At 31.4% G+C, this 21,604-nt stretch overlaps 2 protein-coding genes across 8 annotated transcripts; one reads left to right on the top strand and one right to left on the bottom strand.

The window, feature by feature from the left end:
* Positions 1-1,279: 1,279 nt before the first annotated feature.
* LOC101488489 (ABSCISIC ACID-INSENSITIVE 5-like protein 2) lies at positions 1,280-4,792 on the bottom strand. Of its 4 annotated transcripts, none has more exons than XM_004491135.4 (5): positions 4,464-4,792; positions 4,035-4,259; positions 3,219-3,955; positions 3,025-3,096; positions 1,280-1,819 (listed from the first exon to the last, which is right to left on the bottom strand). In XM_004491135.4, the coding sequence occupies exons 3-5, from the start codon at positions 3,873-3,875 to the stop codon at positions 1,739-1,741; spliced, it is 810 nt and encodes a 269-aa protein (XP_004491192.1). In that variant the 5' UTR covers positions 3,876-3,955; positions 4,035-4,259; positions 4,464-4,792; the 3' UTR covers positions 1,280-1,738. The 4 variants fall into 4 exon arrangements, with proteins under 4 accessions (XP_004491192.1, XP_004491193.1, XP_004491194.1 ...); XM_004491136.4 differs by having other exon boundaries at positions 3,219-3,898; XM_004491137.4 differs by lacking the exon at positions 4,035-4,259 and having other exon boundaries at positions 3,219-3,898.
* Positions 4,793-10,577: 5,785 nt separating this feature from the next.
* Positions 10,578-15,130, top strand: LOC101515726 (UBP1-associated protein 2B-like). Of its 4 annotated transcripts, none has more exons than XM_012713163.3 (2): positions 10,578-12,172; positions 14,012-15,130. In XM_012713163.3, exon 1 carries the CDS (start codon positions 10,688-10,690, stop codon positions 12,170-12,172), a length of 1,485 nt encoding a protein of 494 aa, XP_012568617.1. In that variant the 5' UTR covers positions 10,578-10,687; the 3' UTR covers positions 14,012-15,130. The 4 variants fall into 4 exon arrangements, with proteins under 4 accessions (XP_012568617.1, XP_027187793.1, XP_012568616.1 ...); XM_027331992.2 differs by having other exon boundaries at positions 13,999-15,130; XM_012713162.3 differs by lacking the exon at positions 14,012-15,130 and adding an exon at positions 12,985-13,288.
* Positions 15,131-21,604: the final 6,474 nt, after the last annotated feature.

Raw genomic sequence — 21,604 nt, 5'->3', positions numbered from 1 at the left:
TTGAAAGCAAATTATATATGAGTTTTACAACGAGCATAGAATAGAAGAATATTAACTTCAGCACTACGCGTCCATCACCAATAGTAGAATTCATGATATCACACAGATGAGAGACCAAAAGAATCTAATAAGCTTTTGCAAGAGCTGTTTATGTATGATTATGATAAAGGAACTCACAGTTTTTAGTGGGCATTTTTGGTGTTCATGTATTTGAATGCCTTGTTATGCTTCTGTGCATTTATATGTTTGCAACAGACATCAAACAATGCTTCTGTGCATCTATTTGTTTGCAACACACATCAAACAATTTAGTAGGTATATATTTGTATCGGCGTCTTGTGTTTTTCATATCAACAGGATCAATGTGTCGGAGTCTTTGCTTCATAGAGTATGTGTTAGTTTAACTTATATATTGGTTCTTAGCTTCTCGACTTCAAAATTCTAAATCCTATATTCAATCACTATTCACTAAGGCCTAAGGAAGCTTCTGGAATTTATTGTTTTTTGTATTTGTATCTATTTGCCACAGAATTTTTGGATTATTTAGTCACTGTTGAAATGCATGCATTTGTTATTGTGGAACAGGGTTGTCATTTTAGAGAGAATTGTATTGTATTCCCATTGAACTAAATTTTAATTTAAAAATAACATTGGCATTGTTTCATATTTGAAGAACATTAGCAAGCATTGTTAAACATTTTGCTGTTTAAATATTCATGAATGAAGTCAGACATAGTCATTGTAGAAGGAATATGATAATTGTTAACATGGATGGAAAAATATTATCCACAAAAAAGTTTCTGGGTTGTGACCTCTATACATGAAAATTAAATGATTCAAGATTTAATTAAAAATCAAAGTGTAAGTATTGATATCATTCAGCAGAGTCCTCATGTACTAGGAAAACTATTACATATTATTTGACCATTGTCACCATCATAAAACCCATCAGTTTTCTTCTACCAATAGTGTTGTCCTTAAACCACCCCGATATATAGAAACACCGTGAGATACTCACCGAAACCATCATTTTTTTAATCTCATTTTTGTGTTGCTCGTCAACGATCAAATCCTATAAAGTCTCCACTACTTTCATTCACGGCAGATGTACACAACATCTCAAAAATAGCCGCGGCGTAGGTCACATAGGAGCAATATCACACTCGAACAATACTGTATTTTCCAATCCACAAATAGAACATAACAAAGATGAATAGTGAAACTATAAAAAATAAAATAAAAGACCAATCATGACAGAATTTCATAAAGACAACATTATAATAAACTATTTTTTCATTTGCTATTTAATTCTTCTAGAAAATCTCTCTACACAGCACACCAACTTTCCGTAGCTGAATCACAGTAACTAAGATTAAGTCTATTACAATGCTGCAATTTAAAAATGCTAATAAGGACCTACTTAGTTTCATTCAGTTTCTTTGGAAGTTAGTCGCCTTTTTGATAACTAGATTCCCTAATAATCACATCAGCTTACAACCACAAACACAATCTTAATTCTCACACAAACAGAGAATGCTGAAGCCTATGCACATCAAACCTTAGCTAATATGTACCCTTTAGTTAGTTAAATATACCCGTAGATCGAACAAGCTACTACTGTAGCGAAAGCACACCAGGAGCAGCAACACTTTGGATGAAGTTAAGTTTCTCTTTATCCAGGACGCTTCAACATAAAGCCATGAACTTGGAACAAGAAAACTTCACTGCTGGTCACATGTCAGAAAAGAGCAGAACTTATTCTTCGAAGACGATATTTTGGTTCTTGTGATGATTCAGGTGGTAGCCCCTGCTCGAACTCCTATATAAGGGAAAAATCAACAATATAATCAGGAATTTACAGTTGCAGCATGACATGGCTCAAGAAAAATCTTGCGATAATTAACTAAGAATACATATTTCAGCATCATTATAATTAATACATTAAGAGTGAGTTGTGAAAGAAAGACCATTGACATAAAACTGGTTGATTAGGCAAAAGACAAGAATATTGTTTTCCTATAAAAAGAACATTACCTCACACTGTGATAATGTTTTCTTAAAAGGGATGAGAGATTATTCATTCATAAATATCAAAATTTGTTTCTGTTTAATATCCCTCAACTTGAGATTTCTTTTTGCCTTTTTGCTGCCTTCATTGCAGCAACTTGATATTTCTTTTTACCTTTTTGCTTCCGCATAAACCTACCACCTTCATTGCAGTTTCTATTTTCCTGAAACCTTAGCCACCTTCAGTGTGGCCTTTTTGCTGCCTTCATTGCAGCAACTGAAGATTTCTTTTTGCTGCCTTCATTTGGCCCTTTTCGCTGCTTTCATTGCAGCAACTTAAGATTTCTTTTTGCTGCCATCATTGCAGCAACTTGAGATTTATTTTTGGCCTACTCGCTGCCATAGTGCGTTCAATACTCACGTCGTTACTGTTCACGTCCAATTGACCGCCTTCTAGACCTCCTTTCAGCGCCGTTTTCAACAAGATTGTAGATCGGCCGTTTCTTGTTTAGTTTTCGGGTCTCTAACTAAAGGGCTAAACAGTAGCAACTTTGAAAGAATTGTATTCCAGCTGGGAATAGATAACACCTACTCACCAGCTTGAGGGGGAGTGTCAAAATATGTTTCTATTTAATATCCCTCAAGTATAGGGATTCAGTTGAATAGGAGTACTAGGGATTTAGTTATATATGAGTACTAATAGGATTTGGTTGTTTAGTAATCTAAGTATTGCCAACATATTTCAATTCAATAAATATATTTTACTCTAATTCTTGAGAATACACTAAATGTGTCTTTCTACTCAATTCAAATGTTAAGATTCCAATTCCAATAAATTTTAGGTATTAAATTGTCCACCTTCACATGGATGAGAAATTACACAGCAACAAACATACTAGCTTGAGCTGCAAACTAACAGAGCTTCTCCAAAAAGATAATTTAAAAGTCTCCAGAAACACTCATAAACTCAACGAAAAGGAAATACTGCGAGGGAAAAACATGAATCAAATTTCGCACCTTCTCTTTCTTGAGCTTTATATTTTCCTGTTCTAGTAGAGTAACCTTGGTAACCAGTTCATTATGGTAAGCCTGTACAACCAGACATTTATAAGTGACTAAACAAATGATATTCTCATAGGAAAATGATGAAGTGGCCGATACAATCAATATCTATAAAGCTTATCAGTTTACATAACGCATAAATTCTAAACCTGTTTTCTTGCCCGTGAACGCGCAGCAGATTCCCTATTCTTGATTTTTCTTCTCAGCCTCCTTTCCAAAGCCTTCTCATACGCATCCGGAGCATCCCTTTTGCGACTCGGTTTTGTGTCTGATAAACTACTAATTGAAGGAGAGGATAACAGGCCGGCTTTTAGTTGAAAGTTTTGAGGGATAGCGGTATCCATTACATCCAACCCTGCAGTTGGACTAACAGAAGCTCCCGCAAAAAGCCCCGCTTGTACTAAAAAATCTTCCAATGTTGTATCACCAAGAGTCGTTTCCCTATCCTCAATTTTCATGTCGTCTCCATATCGTTTCTTCTGGCCATGCTGAATTTCTCTCCATACATCATCCACCGTCTTCCCACTTAAAGCACGAGCCAAGGTCATACTAGCCTGACGTTGAAGAGAAGACGAAGATGAAACATGCTCCTCCTCTATCCCCATAACCTTATTAGCTTCAGCTGTCCATACATTCTGAAGAAGCTCGTCGAGATTCATGCTCCCTAATGGCTTCCCTAAATCACCTAGTAGATTGTTAACCTCATCAAGAGTGAGACCATACCATGAGTTTTGCTTAGTTAACTGAGGAGGCTGTAAATGAGACTGCTGCCCATTACTTTGAGAACCCATTGTTTGAATCCCCATTCAACACAATTTCAACCCAAAACCTGTCATCACAACCAACCAGTGCTTTATCAAAATCACTGACCACAGAATTGAAAACCCTACAACAAATGTTAGTGGTTAGTTTGTTAGACACAGAGGGATGAGAAATTTGTTAGCAGCATAGATCGAACTGTGAACCTCCTTCTAAGTACTCCTTCAGCATTCCAACTCATACCACTGGGCTATTACACCTTTAGGGGACAAAAGCCATAGTACTTACTTCCTCAAATGACCAAATCAAGGACTATAGATTCTTCTTTTCTTAAACAAAATTTCCATACTTTTCCAACAAATCTAACACACCAATTCAACCTTATTGAGCTCCATAACATGAAATTGAAGCCCCATGTTTGTGTACATCAGCTGGGGCAAAAACATGACAAAAATCACTCACATTGAACATTTTAAATTCAAAAATTCCATTTCTTTCAACCAATTTTCATCCTTTTAAAAAAATTATCACAAATCATGATCAACCCAACTAATCAAAATCATTATCAAGCAAAAAATCAAATAAACAGAAAGACACCCATCAACACAAAAAAGAAGAGGAAAAAGATCAATTACCTGAAAGAAAATAAATAGGATCTGAAACAAGAGACCCACTGATGTTGGGCACGGAATCAGAAGAAACCCATCAAAGTATGCATTTTTTTTGTGGGGTATCGAATTTGACCAAATCAAGTGAAATGAAAACAAAGAATGGTAGATAGATAGAAAGAGAATCGATAGTTGAAGCTAAAAATTGAGCATGTTGAAATTGGACAGAAACCTTGTATTGTTTGATTGTTGTGTCTGATCAAAAATTAAATTTATTAAATATTTATTTATTTATTTATATTATGGAAAATATATTAGAAGCGTTGTACGATATTGAAAGTGATTGGTGTTTGGCCCGTGCTAGTTGTCCCTCTGGTTTGATTGCGATTTTTAATCAATCTATGATTCACTTCATAAGAATATAAAATAATATTAGTTTGTTCAATCTAATTCAATCGTAGACTAGTATTATTATATTTTAGATTGAATATCATATGTGGAGTTTAAAATTGTAATCTTATAATTGCTTATGAGTTTTTTTTTTTGATAATTTTATTGATTAATTTTAAATCTATTAAAAAATTATGTCAATCAAACTGTTTCCTCCTTAAATGAGTTTTGTTATAGATGTTGATATGTCATGTTCAATAGGGTTGGACGAGTAGGTGGATTGGAAAGAATCTAAGTCCAAAACTTGAAATCGATTTAAATCGCGGGCATTTTCGACCATTCATGTTTTTGAATTGGACAGGTCACGAATGACGTGAGTCGGTAGAATAGGTTAGGTTATATTTTGGGCCAAATAAAATTTATTGAGGACATAAGTTTTGTTGTTGTTGTAAGATCGTGTTAAAATGTTTTAAATACATATTTTATAAATCATTTACTCACACATGGCACAATAAATTTTGATAGCAATTTTTATAATTATTTATGTGGTTAGCTTGAGTAAAAAAATTGTTAATTTATAGCTTCAAATGTAACTTTTGTCTATTTTTTCATTGAACATTAACTTTGTTACAATGCATAAATAATCAAAATTATATACTTGAACTTATTAAAATATTAGTCTAATTTTGTCTCATTATTAAATAGGTTATTTTTCCATCAAATTTTTGATATATTTGTCTTATTTTTCCTTGAAGATTATGATTTGTATTACTTTGCATATCAATATGATAAACTAGGACACCATAAATCAAGACTACAAGATTTACACCTTAAACGTTTCTCAATATCAATTTCAATTTACAAATAAAATGTTATATTCTTGCAAAAAAAATTAATTCACTTCGGCCATCACCCTATACATAGAACACAAAGTTAAAATCAAATTACTAAGATTAGATGCAATATTATTAAAATCAAATTTAAACCACACAATGAAATCTCAACAAAGACAAAACTACAAGGATCAAAGATTAAACATTTTATGTTTAAATATGATTTTGGTCATTGCAATTATAATTTTTTATTTATTTTGGTCATAGTAAGTTTTTTTGTTTAGTTCACATCCCTACAAATATAGTTTCATTTTAAAATAGTTATTTCATCCAACTTTTGTTACGTAGATGGAGTATTGAGTCCAATCACTTTCAATGAAATCCAACAAATATTCGGTTTCTTTCAATAGATCATTATAGGTACCGCCCAAAACTCTTTTCTCTTTTTGTTTGTAAAACAATGTTTTTTCACATAAGAAAGAATTGGTTGTTATAGAATCATATAAAAGGTGTTTGACTTGTTGTGCGAACCACCAAACCCAAAAATAGAGTTCCCAAGAAACAATAATTGTTTCGTCGAGGAAGTTTGAATGGTAAATGTAGTTTTTGTCGTTGGTGTAAGGATAAACGGAGAGTTGATCACGAAGAATAAATGTGTTGTTTGTATTTAGATTTATCGGTGTTACAATTTTTGTGACGAAAGTTGGATGGAAGAAGTATTTTAAAAAAGAAACTTTATTTGTATGAATGTGAACAGAACAAAAAAACTTACAACGACAAAAAAAATGTTATAATTACAAGGACTAGATACATATTTAAACCAACATTTTATCAACATAGTATTGTTATGATTATACATGTGTTCAGACTCTGATTAATTATAAAAAATAAAATAACTTATTCTCCATTAGCATATTAATGAAAAACATAAAGAACATACATTAATCGAAAAAATTAAATAACATTTGTAAAACTCATTGTCGTTTGTCTATAATATGACAATTAGTCTCATACACCTTAATAAAACAGAGGTGTCTAATAATAAATAATAAATTAGAATCACCAATATAATTGAAAACTACATTCATAAATATAGTTTACAACTTGTTCAGTAAATTCATAAAATATTACATCTTGAAAAAAAACTACAATTGTCTGATTACATTATAAAATAAAACATCAAATTATAATTCCACAAGCTTGGAACTGATCTTCTGAAACACAAATACATGTTAATCGAAAATGTTGCTTGAAAACGAAAATCCTAAGGTTGAAAAACATAGTTATGAAAATCATTAATAGAACGTGCGATGAGTTTAAATTAGCAATGTCGATTTACAAGGAATGAAGTTTGAATTGTAAATGTTCCTATTTAAAAATTCTTGAAAAATCTAAAGATTTCACTCTAGAATGATATTGGTTAAGAAAACAGAAAACGAATAACGTTCTTGGTTTTTTCCTGAAAACGAATAACGTTCTTGGTTAGCTTAAAAGCACTAATTCAGTTTATGTATTTAACTTGATAATCAATCAGATTGAAAGTAAATAGATAACGGAAGAGATACCACATAATGATATATCCTGATTCACTCAATCCGGGCTACGTCCAGTCTTCACAACCGTGAGATTTTCCACTAATTGTTCAAAACAAAGAATCTTTTTGCTTTTACAATACCTATTTAATATCAACACTGATCTGTTACAAAGTTAAAACCTTTTCACCCATAAAGGAGTTTAATCAAATCACTTATCAATATTTAGATTGAATTTTACAATTCATCTTTTAATCATAAAAGGATTTCCTACAATTTTACTAAAAACTATACTTCACACTATAGCCTTGAGTTTACAATGATATGATTTAAAGTGTTTTGTCATAATCTAAGAAGACTCAACACTTGTTTGAGTTCCGATTATTTGACAGAGAAATAGACGAGAATGATTATATGAATCGAATGAGAAAAATCATAACTGATTTAATGTATGTGAGTGAGAGAAATTCAAGTATGATTGAAATGAGTAATGAATTTTCTTAGTACTTGAAGCTATGATTTTTCCTTAACCTTGGCCTTCATTTTGTAGGCGTTTTAGAACGTTTAATAATGGTCAAAAGAGCTGTTGGTAGTGCTTTTTCAATTTTGACCAAAATCAATATATACGAATAAAAATATTCAAGCCTTTGAACACTTTAAAAAAATCTATTTGACTAGACATTTTTCTTCATTTTTTATCAGATTTCTTTGGTGTTTAATGATCCTTTATACTTTAGATATATGATTCGCGCAAAATTGACTGGAGAATGATGTCAATCTGTTGGAGAATGATGTTGAAAATTCTAGAGACTAATGATCATTCTAGAGATTGGTCTGATCATTTTGGAGACTGATGATCATTCTGGAGACTGATGATAACTTTATGCAGATTGATGTTATCATTCTGGATTTTGATGTTTGACATGTTGGAGAATAATGTTAGCATGCTAGAGATTAATGTTAACATGTTGGAGAATTATGTTAACATGTTGGAGAATGATGTTAGGATGCTGGAGATTAATGTTAACATGCTAGAGAGTGATGTTAGCACGCTGTAAATTAATATTAACATGCTGGAGAATGATCAGAATGTTGTAAAAAATGTTATTCATTCTTGACAGTCAAGCTGGAGAAAGTTCAGATCTGTTTGGTTTTGCTAATTTATCTTTTCACTTTGTGATTCGAGTAATTTTTTTGAATCTGATCATCTCAGTTTGTTCCTTGCCAAATGCTGATGATATAGATGTAAAATTCAGAGGCTAAAATTTCTTTTAACTAGTGGAGATTGATTAATTTTTGAGCTGTGATGACTATTCTTGAAACTGGAGAACATTCTCCGTTTTCCATATTTTGTTAATAGTGTTCTTCATTCTTGTTTGTTTAGTTTCTTATCTTTTTATGCTGATTTATTTGTTTTGTTTAAATCATATTTTTAAATTAATACACTAAAAAACACAAGTTAAATTAACATAACATTTAGAATCATAATTAACATTCTTAATTAACTTTTTGTTTGTTTTCATTAAAACATTAAATTGTGATTTTGTCTCAACAGATTTACCTAACCATGAAATCAAGACTAACATAGATGCGAACGAGAAACACAAATTTGAACATAATGGGAGAATAGGGAATGCGAGAGTTAGGGTTTGTAGTACATTCTTTTCTAAAAGTGAAAACGATAGATAAAAAAGATAAAGTGTGTGAATTTTGTTGTGTGTGGAGGCATAAAGAGGGAGCTAGGGTTTTGATACTTGTTAATATATGTTTTTATACTCTAGGCCATTCTAGATGTGGGACTGCCATACTGGGCTTGTTGGTTTATACTTCCTAGTTGCACACACTCTAATCACATATACATGGTCAGATTCGATTAGTAATGGTCCATTTTTCACAACTCGAACTCGCCCTCATGTAACCAGCCCAATCCGCCTTTGCACAACCGCTTATCTGTTTTGCCCAACTTCACCCGCCCACATGCATTATTTGGGCCTCGGATCGGTCGATTTCGGTCGGGCCATTCCTTCTTGTCCAACCCTGACGTTAAGTGACAAAATGACACATAAATATGGATGTCACATCATTGAGAGCATTTTGACAGTTAACAAACACAATAAAGGGGTCAAAATTTACTTCTTTATTTATTTTCTTCCACTAATTCGTAAATCTATAAATTCCCATATTAGAAAATAAAAAAATTGCATCACCCAAATAACTTATTCCTCTAAATTTCTAATCCGTAATTTGTTAACAATGAAAATAAACAGAAAAGATAATCAATTAATGAAGATTTAACAAGTAGCATGACAAGAATCCATGCGGGTCCACTGAAAGTTTGTGGATAAGGTGTTGATCCTCGTTGGGGGGTGGTTCACCAAAAGATTGTAGAAGTGGCGTCGATCTTGTGAAGGGTGCTGATCTGATTACATGTTCATCACTAATTCCTTGCAAAAGTTTAAACAATCAGAAAAAATATTCTCTTATTTTAATTACTTAAAGAGAGAATGCTTTATGAATTTTCTAACTTATTGGCAAAAGGCTCCCTAAAATATGCAAACAGTAGGCAAAAGGCTCCCTAAAATATACAAATAGTAGGCAAAATGCTTCCTAAAGTTTAATTACCTATAGGAAAAATATGAGAGATTGTAAACTAGACCAATTCTTGTAAAATTAGTGTTTTGATCTCGAGTTCTACAAAGAGGGATTTATGAACCAATTGACAAAATAAACTAGTGTAAACTAGTGTTTTGATCTTGGGATCTTGCAAAATAAACCAATTGACGTATACTAGTATCACATAATATAGGTCTAATGCATAAAAAATAGAGGTTAAAAAATACATAAAAAAAACATCAACAGTAGAAACAAAGGTTGAAAAACATCTAAAGATGCATCAAAAGAAAAATTATATAAAACTTCAAAAAAATGGTGTGGGCAGTGTACTTAATGGAATTGTTGATTTTATGGATTGGAAAGTTAGAGATTTATGAATTTAGGAAAAAAATAAATAGAGAAGAATAAATAGTATTTAGTGTCAAAATGTTTTTTATAACATAACATCAATATTTATATACCACTGTGTCACTTAACATGACACATCAATACGTCTAACAGTTGATATATGAAGTATTTTGATTAAGATCAGACAAAATAGAGATTTTTTTTGATATATCATATATTTAAGAGCATTTTTAATAGACATTTCCAATCTGAAGAGAGTAAATTTGTGATTTATTCAATAGTTTAGGATGAGAGTAACAAATCACAAAATAATTTAGAAAATGTTAACAAAAAATTTGAATATGCAAGAATCTGGCCCGGCCCAGCCCAACGACAGACGGTGTGTTAACCCGACAGATGTTAATAAAAGAGCTTTTCTCACAACCGCACTTGTAATTGCAATCACTTTCTTCTCACTTCACATTATCTCTACCATTTTCTTCCCTTTCTCACTCCATTTCCAAACCCTAACCCTAGCTCCGATTCCATCACCGCCATGGCCAAAAAACGAAAGCTTCGATCCTCCGACCCCGAACCTACCAAACAACCCGAACCCGAACCACAACAACAAGACGTAATCGAACCCGAACCAACATCAGACCAAAACGAAAACCACCAAAACATGGCCGTCGATGAAGAAATCGCTCCGATACAAGAAGATCAACCTCAAATCGAAGAAGAAGCAGAACCAGAAGGAGAAGAAGAACACCAACAGCAAGAAGAAAACGAAACCCTTGAAAACCAACAAAACGCAGGCGAAGTTTCGGAGCAGGTTGAAACAGTGGAAACTAACGGCGCTGATGATTCCAACAACAACGAAGAAGAAGAAGATCTCGATTTGGAAGAAGAGCCTGTTGAGAAGCTTCTGGAACCTTTCACGAAGGAGCAGTTACACGCTCTCGTGAAACAATCCATTGAGAAGTATCCAGATCTAGCGGAAAACGTTCGTCAGCTAGCTGATGTTGACCCTGCTCACCGGAAAATCTTCGTTCACGGCCTTGGCTGGGACGCCACCGCCGAAACCCTAACTACCGTGTTTTCGAAATACGGCGAAATCGAAGATTGCAAGGCTGTTACCGACAAATTATCTGGAAAATCTAAGGGCTATGCTTTTATATTGTTTAAGCATAGGACAGGTTGTCGTAGGGCACTGAAACAGCCACAGAAGAAGATCGGTAACCGAACAACATCGTGTCAGTTGGCATCTGCTGGACCTGTTCCGGCGCCTCCCCCGAATGGTCCTCCGGTCTCTGAATACACTCAAAGGAAGATATTTGTAAGCAATGTGAGTTCTGATATTGATCCTCAGAAGTTGCTTGAGTTTTTTAAGCAGTTTGGAGAGGTTGAAGATGGTCCATTGGGTATCGATAAGATGACTGGTAGGCCGAAGGGTTTCGCGCTTTTTGTATACAAAACTGTTGAGAGTGCAAAAAAGGCTTTGGAAGAGGCAAACAAGACTTTTGAGGGACACACTTTGTATTGTCAGAAAGCTGTTGATGGTCCTAAGGGATACAAAGGTTATCATAACCAGCAACCACAGCATCAACAACATCATTCTCATCATTCTCACCACTCTCATCATCAGCCTCACTACAATTCGAGAAAAGATAAGAACAAGTATTCCTCTGGTGGTGGGCCATCACATGGTGGTGCTGGTCACTTGATGGCTCCTCCAGGTCCTGCTGTTGGAGGTTACAATCCTGGAGTTCCGGCTCAGGGATTGAATCCAGCGCTTGGACAGGCGTTATCTGCTTTGCTTGCTAATCAAGGAGCTGGTTTGGGGCTTGGCAATTTGCTTGGAGGTCTTGGTGGTGCACCGGTGAATCAAGCTGGACCACCTCCTGCTGCATATGGTAATCAAGCTGCTATGGGATATGGGAACCAGCCGGGGTTGCAACCGCAGTATCAGAATCCTCAGATGGGGCAGAGCAGTGGTGTTAGACCTCACCCTGGTCCTGGCGCTCCTTATATGGGTCATTAGGTGAGTTGCTGACATTTTATTTTTACTTCATTGATTTACTGCTGAATCTGTGTCTATATCATTTGATGTTATTTGTAAGAGAATATGTAATGAAGTGTTTGAGTAGTGTTTCACGAGGTTGTTGAACTTCAAGGTCCCTTGTTGGGAAGTAATGAAATACGTAGTTTGGGGTGTTAGATATACTTGATGAGTATTGGAAATCTTAATATTGTTAGTACTTAGTGAGTGATTTAGTTGCATGCTAGGTTTATCTGCTTTCATTTTACATGTTGAATCTATGCTTTCCAACAAAAGAGATAGATATTTTTTTGATCAATACAAAAGAGATAGATATGAGCTCTGTTGGGAGCTCTTCTGCTCATAATCAGTTTATGCTTGCCAAGTTATGTTTCTGGTGTTTGTTACTTTTCTTCCATGATGATGTTTTTTGAAATTTAATATTTACTTTTACTTGGGGATAACTGAATGAACTTTAGCTTCACAACTGTTAATTCGTTTATTCTTTGCTTTATTCTCATCAAGTTTTTTGACTATCTTTATCTTTGAATTTGTTTGTTAGAGCATTTACCAATTTGTGTACAACCCTTTTTCCAACTGTTGCCAATACCAAACTTATTATTTTATTCCCTTGTTTTGATTATTGAATAAATGATTACTCTGTTTTGGATTGTTGTTTGAAAGAATTACTGCTGTTGAAAATCTAATTTGCAGTCAGAGGTACGGCCTTTGAGGTTTCATATCTGTATTTATGTTTCTTCTGGAGATAACTTTTTGAAATTGGTCTTTTTATACTTTATGTATTCACTGTGCAGATACCCTCATAGATGCATCAAACATTTAGTTTTGGACTCTGCTGATTCTTCTGAAGTACCAGGCCCTATTCAAATGCATCTTTTAAATTTGTAATTTTAATTACTATTTGATTACTAAAGAACCAGATTCTGAAACCTGTATTTTCTTTCTATCTTTAGAAGATTTTCCCCCGACTTTTTTGAAAATCATGTAGTACCTCTTGTTGTTCCTTTGTGGAATTTGAGGAATGGGTTTAATTTTGGGGCAGAGAAAACTTTGTTACAATAACTTATTAGCTTATTGTGGACTTCACATTTTCTTCAATTTCCAATTCTGTTTTATCATTGTTGTTTATTTTCATAAAGCATGACTGGCAAAAGTGTAAGTTATATATTTTACATGTGGCTCTTGCTTTCAGCCATGATTTATGAGAACTATTACCAGCTTTTGCAGAAGTATGATCTTATCTTTAGGAAAGGAAACATCATGTGAATTTCGTTGTGCTTGCTATTTTTTTATGGTTTTATTTTTTCTGGATCCTTTTGACAACTCTTTTCGTTTGCTTTCCTTGAATTATTTTGGTTGGGGATATAGAGTGGATAGTGTATGATAAAGAACTTAGGTTAAAAAGTTTTCTTTTCTTACGCTTGGTCTTTCCAATTCATAGATAATTTTTTCCTGTTCAAAGCGATTTTGTATATTCGAAATTTCAGAATTCCCGCCCATGAGGCTTGCACTGTTAATAAAAACCATTATTCTTCCGTTTTCCTCTGTGAGGGGTTGAACAGTTGTTGAAACAGATCAGTACCATAAGGCTTCTATTATTTTATCAGCACTCCTTCTTAAAAGTCCAGCCCTCAGTTTTTAGTTCAATGGCATGTTTACCAGTGCCTGTTTATATTTTCTTGTTTTGCTTTAACAAATGATGTAATTTTCTATGTAAATTTGTTTAGCATATGATAGGATATCCTAACAGCATATCTAAGAATTTATATAGATATTACACATCACACCTTATTTAATTTGCTTGAGAGGTTGGCTTGGCAGACACATAGATCCTTGCCACATAACAAATGCTAGAAACTGCTCGTAAATTCTATCATCTGCATCCACCGATGGAGCTTGCATCCCTATTCACTTCCAAGGCTAAAAGTGGCTACACTTGGTGGGGTTGATGCTCGTCTTCGTCTTTGGAGTTCATAATGGGTATGATCTTTTCTTTTACTATTGACTGTCTGGGAATGTTTGGGAACTTCTTCTTCTTTTGACTTACATAATCTAAATTGACTTTTAAAAAATGTCTTTCGATAATGTCATGTTGGGCTTTCAAATTTCGCTCACCGTTTCCGTTTTGTTATTTTTTTGACAGTCTTTTTAGATAAATTGCCCAAATTGCTAATTATTTAGTTTTGGTAACAAAAGCTGCGATAGATGATAAATATTTTCTTAAATGACAGAATCAATATTCAATATTTCTTTTTCTGAAAATGTGTCAATTTTATCATTACAAATATTATTTTTGGAGGAACTATGTCAAACTGGTTTTAAGCTGTATTTTAAGGCTCTTTTATTCTGGTGTTTATACTCTATTTCCTAAGGGCATTTGATAGCATCACCCTTTAAATGTATATTTGGGGTGAGACAAAAACCATAAATTTTTACCATATACATACATTTGTAGAATGTTGCTTACGTTTTGATGTTAAATTGGAAAGCATACTTTAGAGATATTCATTACACTGTTTGAGAAATATCGTTCTATGATTGATGATGTGATTGGTCGGCATGATGCTGCAAGTTGACCTTAATCATCAAGAAGGCATTATTGGCTTATTATATTAATCATCATTTGATTAATCCACGGAGCTGACATTTAGAAATGCTGCCAAAGAAGACTACAGATTCTACGATAGTTGAAAAGAACATAATTTGTGGTCTTATATTTTATGAGGGTTGCAATGAAGTTTGAGAGGCAAAATTCAGGAAGTTGTGTGTTCCTATGGGCTTCTGGAGTGTAAGCGATATGCATGGAACTTCTTCTTTTTATTTATAATTTAAAAGGAATTTGTGATTGAACTTGCTCTAACATTATTGGAGGCGACAATCATAGACCTCACCTAAGGTTGTTTTTAATAATTTAAATTGTTTGATCGGTTTGGGTTCTTATCTAATTAAACAGTATGCTAAATTTCTTAGTGTAATAGCAGGGATTATACCTGGAATAACAGGTGAATTATGGTTAGGAAATCCCCTCATTACATCCTTAACCACCATTCTGCAGGTGAGTTATGGTTAGGAAAACCCCTCATTACATCCATAACTACCATTCCTTTAATTTTGTCTTGGCTCACCAGCATTTGTAGGATTAGGCACAAAATTTTGTATTAGTGTCCTCATACCCTGACAGAAGCTTAAATATATATATACAGCAACTAACAATACCTTAAGTCGTAGACAATTTGTTTTGTAGCAGTCAAAAGACAAGGCATCAATGTTTAATACTTTGAAAGGGTATTCACTATTTAGTTGCTCTGAAATCGCACTACTAATATGAAATTGTAAGAAGAAAATAGTTCAATTTTCGTCCTTGATATTCCGTCTTGTAGAAGCTTTGTTAGAGAAGAATTTGAAGTGTCACTATTATCACGTATTTACGGATAAACGTCGTTGCTATTGCCTTGAATTTGTCACAATAGCCGTATTTGTTCTACAAAAACTCGGTTAAACTTAATTTTGCCGGTTACACTTTAAAAATAATTTTTTTTTCATTTTTGGCCAATTCTTTAATACACTCCAAATTTTGTGCACCGAAAATAATTTTTGGAACATAATTCAAGTTTTAAAATATTTGGCCCATAAAATTTTAAAATCAAAATTCAAAATTTGAAAAGTTGTTATTTTTTTACACCTTACTTGATAAGGACCGTTCATTCATTCATCACTATCGAATTGTAGAACTCCAGAAAATCTTCAAAATTTTGTGGGGACAGAAAAGTAATTTAGTCTTGGTAGGTCTTATAATTTTCAAAATCAACTCTTTTGGAAATTGTAATTTTGAAAATTGCGATTTTGTACTCTTGTTTTATGAAAAAAATTATTAATTGACAGGAAGATTTTGGTTTTTTGGAAAATTAGTGTGAAATGTGGAGTAGATATAAGGTAATGGTGGTGTTAGATTAAATTTTTGCTAAGGAAACCTGTAATTATCTATGAAGGCTGAAGCTCTAGATGAAAGTGGTTAAAGGAATTTATTTCAGAAATTTATATTTTCATCAAAATGATTAATGGCTTTGGGTATGTTTCCTACATGGATGACAATTCATGAAAGGCAGCAAGAATCTAGTGAGAATAATCATATTACTCATAATGTGTGGCTATAAATTTGGTGAGAGTAGTCCTTAGAGACAACGAGAGATCCTTTGCCGTGTGTGAAAAATTTAGTGATAGAGGTGGGTAGGAGTGTAAATATTAGGTTACTTTGGTTTCTTAGAGAAGAAAAAACAGTCTAATCAATAAAAATAATTTGTTTAGCTTTTGTTTAGCTAAATCGATAAAAAAGAAATTGATTTATTGGATTGATGATTATAAAAATATATGAAAGTTGATTAAAAATTTCTTTAAAAGTCACCTTTTCTCAAGCACCGAAGTTTTTTTTTTTTTTTAATTTAATGAAATTAAATACATAAATTACAATGAGATAAATAATAACATATATTTTTTTAAAATTAATAAATTCAACATTTTTTTATAAACACTACAAATATAGTATGAAATAGAATAAATAATAATAATAATTATAATAATAATAATAATAGTAGTAGTAGTAGGAGTAGTAATAAAAACAATAAATTATAACAATTTGGTCCCATTGTCAATTTTTGAAGTATTTGAATTTAGACTTAATTGCAATTTGGTCTCCTTATTTTAGCTGAATCGCAAAAGTATTTCTCTTATTTTATTTCTCTTCAGTTTTGATCTTTAAAACAGAATTTTAGTCTAAAATTTGATGAAGTTCTCCCATTTTATCATCAAATTTTTGATCAAAATTCTGTTTGAATGACTAAAATTAATGAAAAATAAAATGGAAGACTACTTTTATGATTCAGCTAAAATAGGGGGACCAAAATTGCAATTAAACATTGAATTTAATATCCAAACTACTAGATGGCGAGTTTGATTGATGTGGTTTAGAGTTGAACGTATAAAAAAATTGAACTCATATTGTTGATTTACATTGATTTTTCAAATAAACGAGTCAATTCTTATCTATAAGAGCAGATGTACATCTACCCTTAGTTAGGGAGAGGAGCTAATGTCTATGAAATAATATTCACCAATTCGTTGTATACCAACAATGGAGTACAATATAAGATCAAATGACTCTACTCTTCATTGTTATCGTAAATACTTTGGAAATAATTGTATTAAGTTGTTCGAGGAATGATATCATCTTTGGTGGCTTCACTCAAAAGATGGAAAATAATCAAGTATTTTGTTAAGTATTTTGTTGAATTAGAGTTATAAGAGAGTACCAATTTTAAAATTATGTTCCTCGTCAATTTAAAGAAATTTATATACCAAACATTTCTCTAAGTAATTTATTTTATGATATCTAATTGTTTGAAATAATCAAATTTTGTAGTAACATGAAATATGTTTTGAAATAATTTAATTGGTCGAATTTAAAAGTGTTTAGCAAATTTAAATATATTCCATACTTTGAAATTGGACATTCCCTTTACCCTAATTTTTTTTATAAAAAAGGTTTTTGTGTTTGATTATAAAGTGAGTGTTTAATTATGATGTGATTAAAATTGATTTTGAATTAATAAATTTTGTAAAATTAATTTTAATTAAAAGTGAATTAAATGTAATGTGACATATGTTTGAATATATTAAAATAAAATTGAACATAAAAATCATATTTGAACTCATATAATAGATCTAACTTTGAGTTATAATTAATTACACTTAAACATAACAAAATCAATTTTACATTTCTAAAAATTTTACACCTCCTTGAATCTACCAAAAACCACACATATACTCAGGGTATGCTCATTCAGTTGAGCATGCCTCGTTATTATAACAGCCTTTTTTGTTTCTTTTGGTCAAAAAATTATAATAGCCTATACTGATCTGAAATTTAGAGAGTTTTAAGCCCATACCTCTAGTTTTGATCGCAAATTTTATTTTATTTTAAGGCACAAAACCATGTTTTATGACAACCATCGTGCCACCAAACTATCATCCGATAGTATATGAATTTAGTATGACATATAACATGGAAAAATATCAAGGTACAAGATCCATACGTAAATCCTAAATTTATTAAAGATTTAAATTATCAAAAATCTTAATCTATTGAGACTTATCTACTGAGATTTATGGATTTATTACATGAACTATATTAATTAATAAAATTATTAATGACTAAAATGACAAATTTTAATTAATTATTAAACAAAAAACAAAATAATTAAATCGAACTCTCAATTGATAGAAACTACATTTCTTCAAGGTAAATTCTGATGTAATGTTGAGTAAATAGAAAAATATTAGTTATAAATATAATATTAAATTATAGATAGATGTTAATATTTATTGGTCTTTTTTTGTCTCTTGATTTTTACATCAATTAACAAAATATTTATTGGTCTTGCATGAATAGTTCGGTTGATAAGCTAACAAATAACAAAAACATTATAAAAAATATATATAAATTAAATTCTAAAAAAAAAAAAAAATTTATTGCCGTAAAATTAAATATAATATTTACCTTTAACCAATGAATAAAAAAAATCATTTATCAAAGTTTTTGATGCAATACAAGAACGAAAATATAAATAAAATAACATTGTACTGAAGGCTAGAAATTTGAGTGTGTGGAATCTAAAGGATTGAAATAAACATCGCCAATCCATTTAACATGATTTAATAAAAATAAAAATAAAAAATTATTAATCTTTTGATAATCAATGATCGCTAATGCAAAATAGGATAAATATTTGGATTTTGCATGCATTTCGTGAACCACGTTGTATGCCTGAATCAAATGTCAATGGTAAACAAAATGAGTAGTTTCAAGCTCAATCCTTTTGCAATATCAAAATATAGGAATGCCTCAAAACACTAAGTGGTCGTACCTATCGCCAAACCATCATCATTATGAATAACTTCTCAAAGTTCTAACACTCCATTTATTATTACTAGTCTAGTTGCATCCCCATTAGATTTATAATAAGAATTTATCAAGGGGTCAATATGATGACAAAATAGAGGTGTGCTTTTGTCTATTTGAAATCCGAATGTGTAAGCATATTCTCGTGTAGATATGGCAATGGGTAGGGCTTGGGTCAATAGTACTCGTCCTCATACTTGCAATTTGAAAAAATACTCATACCCATATTTTATTAGATATCAACTTTAATAAGTGATATTATTCATATTTTAACTAAAATAGATCGATAAATAAGTGATATTGTTGTGATTAAATTTAAAAATTATTCAAGTATCTTAAATTCAATCATAAAAGTATTATAAACTAAAATATTGTATAACTTAAAACATTTCAAATGAACACACGTTACAATACACATTCATATATCCACAATAATATTTCATGAAGTTGCAAATCCTACAATGGTATTAATCGATATCTGTAAAAAAAATTTGATAGAAAGTTGCAAGTATAATTATAAAGTCATGATTAATAAGACATAACACTTATTTATAAAGTCATAGTTATTTACCTATTCATCATAATCAAATTCTTAAAAAGTTTGCAAACGTTTACATTTCGATTATAAACATTGTAGTGGTCCAATGATATCAATAGATGTTAAAACATAAAAGAAAACAACTAATTAAACTAAATACTAATATAATAAATAAATAATAACTTTATATTAGTGCGGAGCGGGGTAGGTACTATAGTACCCGTACCCGCATCCATACCCGTTTAACTTTGTGAGTAATTACTCGTCCTCGTTCTATACCCATTATGCAGATTTTTACCATATCCATTGTAGATTGTTGTATAGATGTCCATTAGGTCTGGATCTAATTGTCATATATATTCTTATGTCCCTCAATGATACTCTGAGTTCTATGGATGACTTCAGATATATAAAGTTTTTTTTTTTTTTTTAAGTTCACTTTCTTTCTAACATACAAAATACCATTACATAAAGATAAGACAAATCATGTTTCTTCATCTCAGTTATGATTGATAATATTTTTTCCCTTCACAATTTTATTGATTGATTACCTTTATTGAGGTTGATAAGGAATTAGAGATACCTTGATCGAAGTTAAGCAAATGCGTGTTTCATCTCACACAATAACATATTAATTATGAGATATTATTTTGGGAAAAACATGTGTTTCACTTCATAATTCAACATACATAACTATATATATTCTTTTGTTGAGTATGGTCCAACGAACAATGCGAACACATCTACAAAATATACATGCAATGTTTATGTTTGTTAGATCATAATCAACAAAATAATATATAGTTACCAATATGTTATATCTGCTTTATTGTCATATTCATTATCGACTTTTAAACATTCATTTGTATCTTTATCATTTCATTGACACTTATGTTTTATGCATTACAAACTTCCCTCTCGAACAAAGGTCAAATTTTCTACATTGGAACAACCTTCATTGTCATAAAAAGTAGCTATTCATTCTCCTTGTCTACCATTGATATTTTGTTTAGACTGACATCCATAATTGTGTCTTATGGAGAGAATAATCTTATTTGACTCTTAGTTAAACATAAAACAAAACAATACTCTCCGATAACTAAACCGAAAGTCATTTGTAGAAGGTCACTTGTATTGATATACAAAAACTTACTAGATTATATTTTACAAAAATAATTATTATTGTTGAATCTTGGAGAGTTCGTTAAGCTCTTCATTTGACTTGAAATATTTTATTAGGAATTTTTAGCTAGAGATTGACCATTAAATTATTATCGTGTTGACTTACTATGCAGAGTCTTTGTCTTACACATTTAGGTTGATTTGTGATTTGCTCGACAAAGACAAACTAATCAATAGCTAAAATATTTTATACGTATATGGGAGGAAAATAAGCAAATAATTTAATGGAAAGAAATTTGTATGTAAATAGAAGAAAATTTGGTTGATTTTATTGACTTACTACGCGATGTTTGAATCTAAATTATACGTCACTTTCCTTTGATGAAGATTGTCCATCATCGTTATTTTTCTTATTATTTGAATTCAAATTGAAATTTACATACGTGATATTATTTTCTTCATAATTATCTACCAACACATCAAATCCAATTTTAAAAGATTTATTATTTTTTAAATTAAATACATACATCAAACTTAAATTGAAAATCTGATTTCCAACTACCTAAATCAATTCCTTACTAAAAAACACATTAAATCCTTAAAAATTTAATTTTGATCATCATTGTAACTTCCAATTTTACTTTCACTCCTCAAAGAGTAATTAAAATAAAAAAAAAAAAATCCAAATAACAACCTACGGAAATTATGCAATGAGTTAAGTGAAGTGGATCGTACTAGTAATTAAAGGGCAACCCCAAATATATAATAAATCAATACTAATACTAAAACTAAATATATA

This window comes from Cicer arietinum, chromosome 2 (genome assembly GCF_000331145.2).
Source record: "Cicer arietinum cultivar CDC Frontier isolate Library 1 chromosome 2, Cicar.CDCFrontier_v2.0, whole genome shotgun sequence".
Taxonomy (NCBI): Eukaryota; Viridiplantae; Streptophyta; class Magnoliopsida; order Fabales; family Fabaceae; genus Cicer; species Cicer arietinum.
Note: the sequence above shows the minus strand (reverse complement) of the source record. Positions and strands in the feature narration are given on the sequence as shown.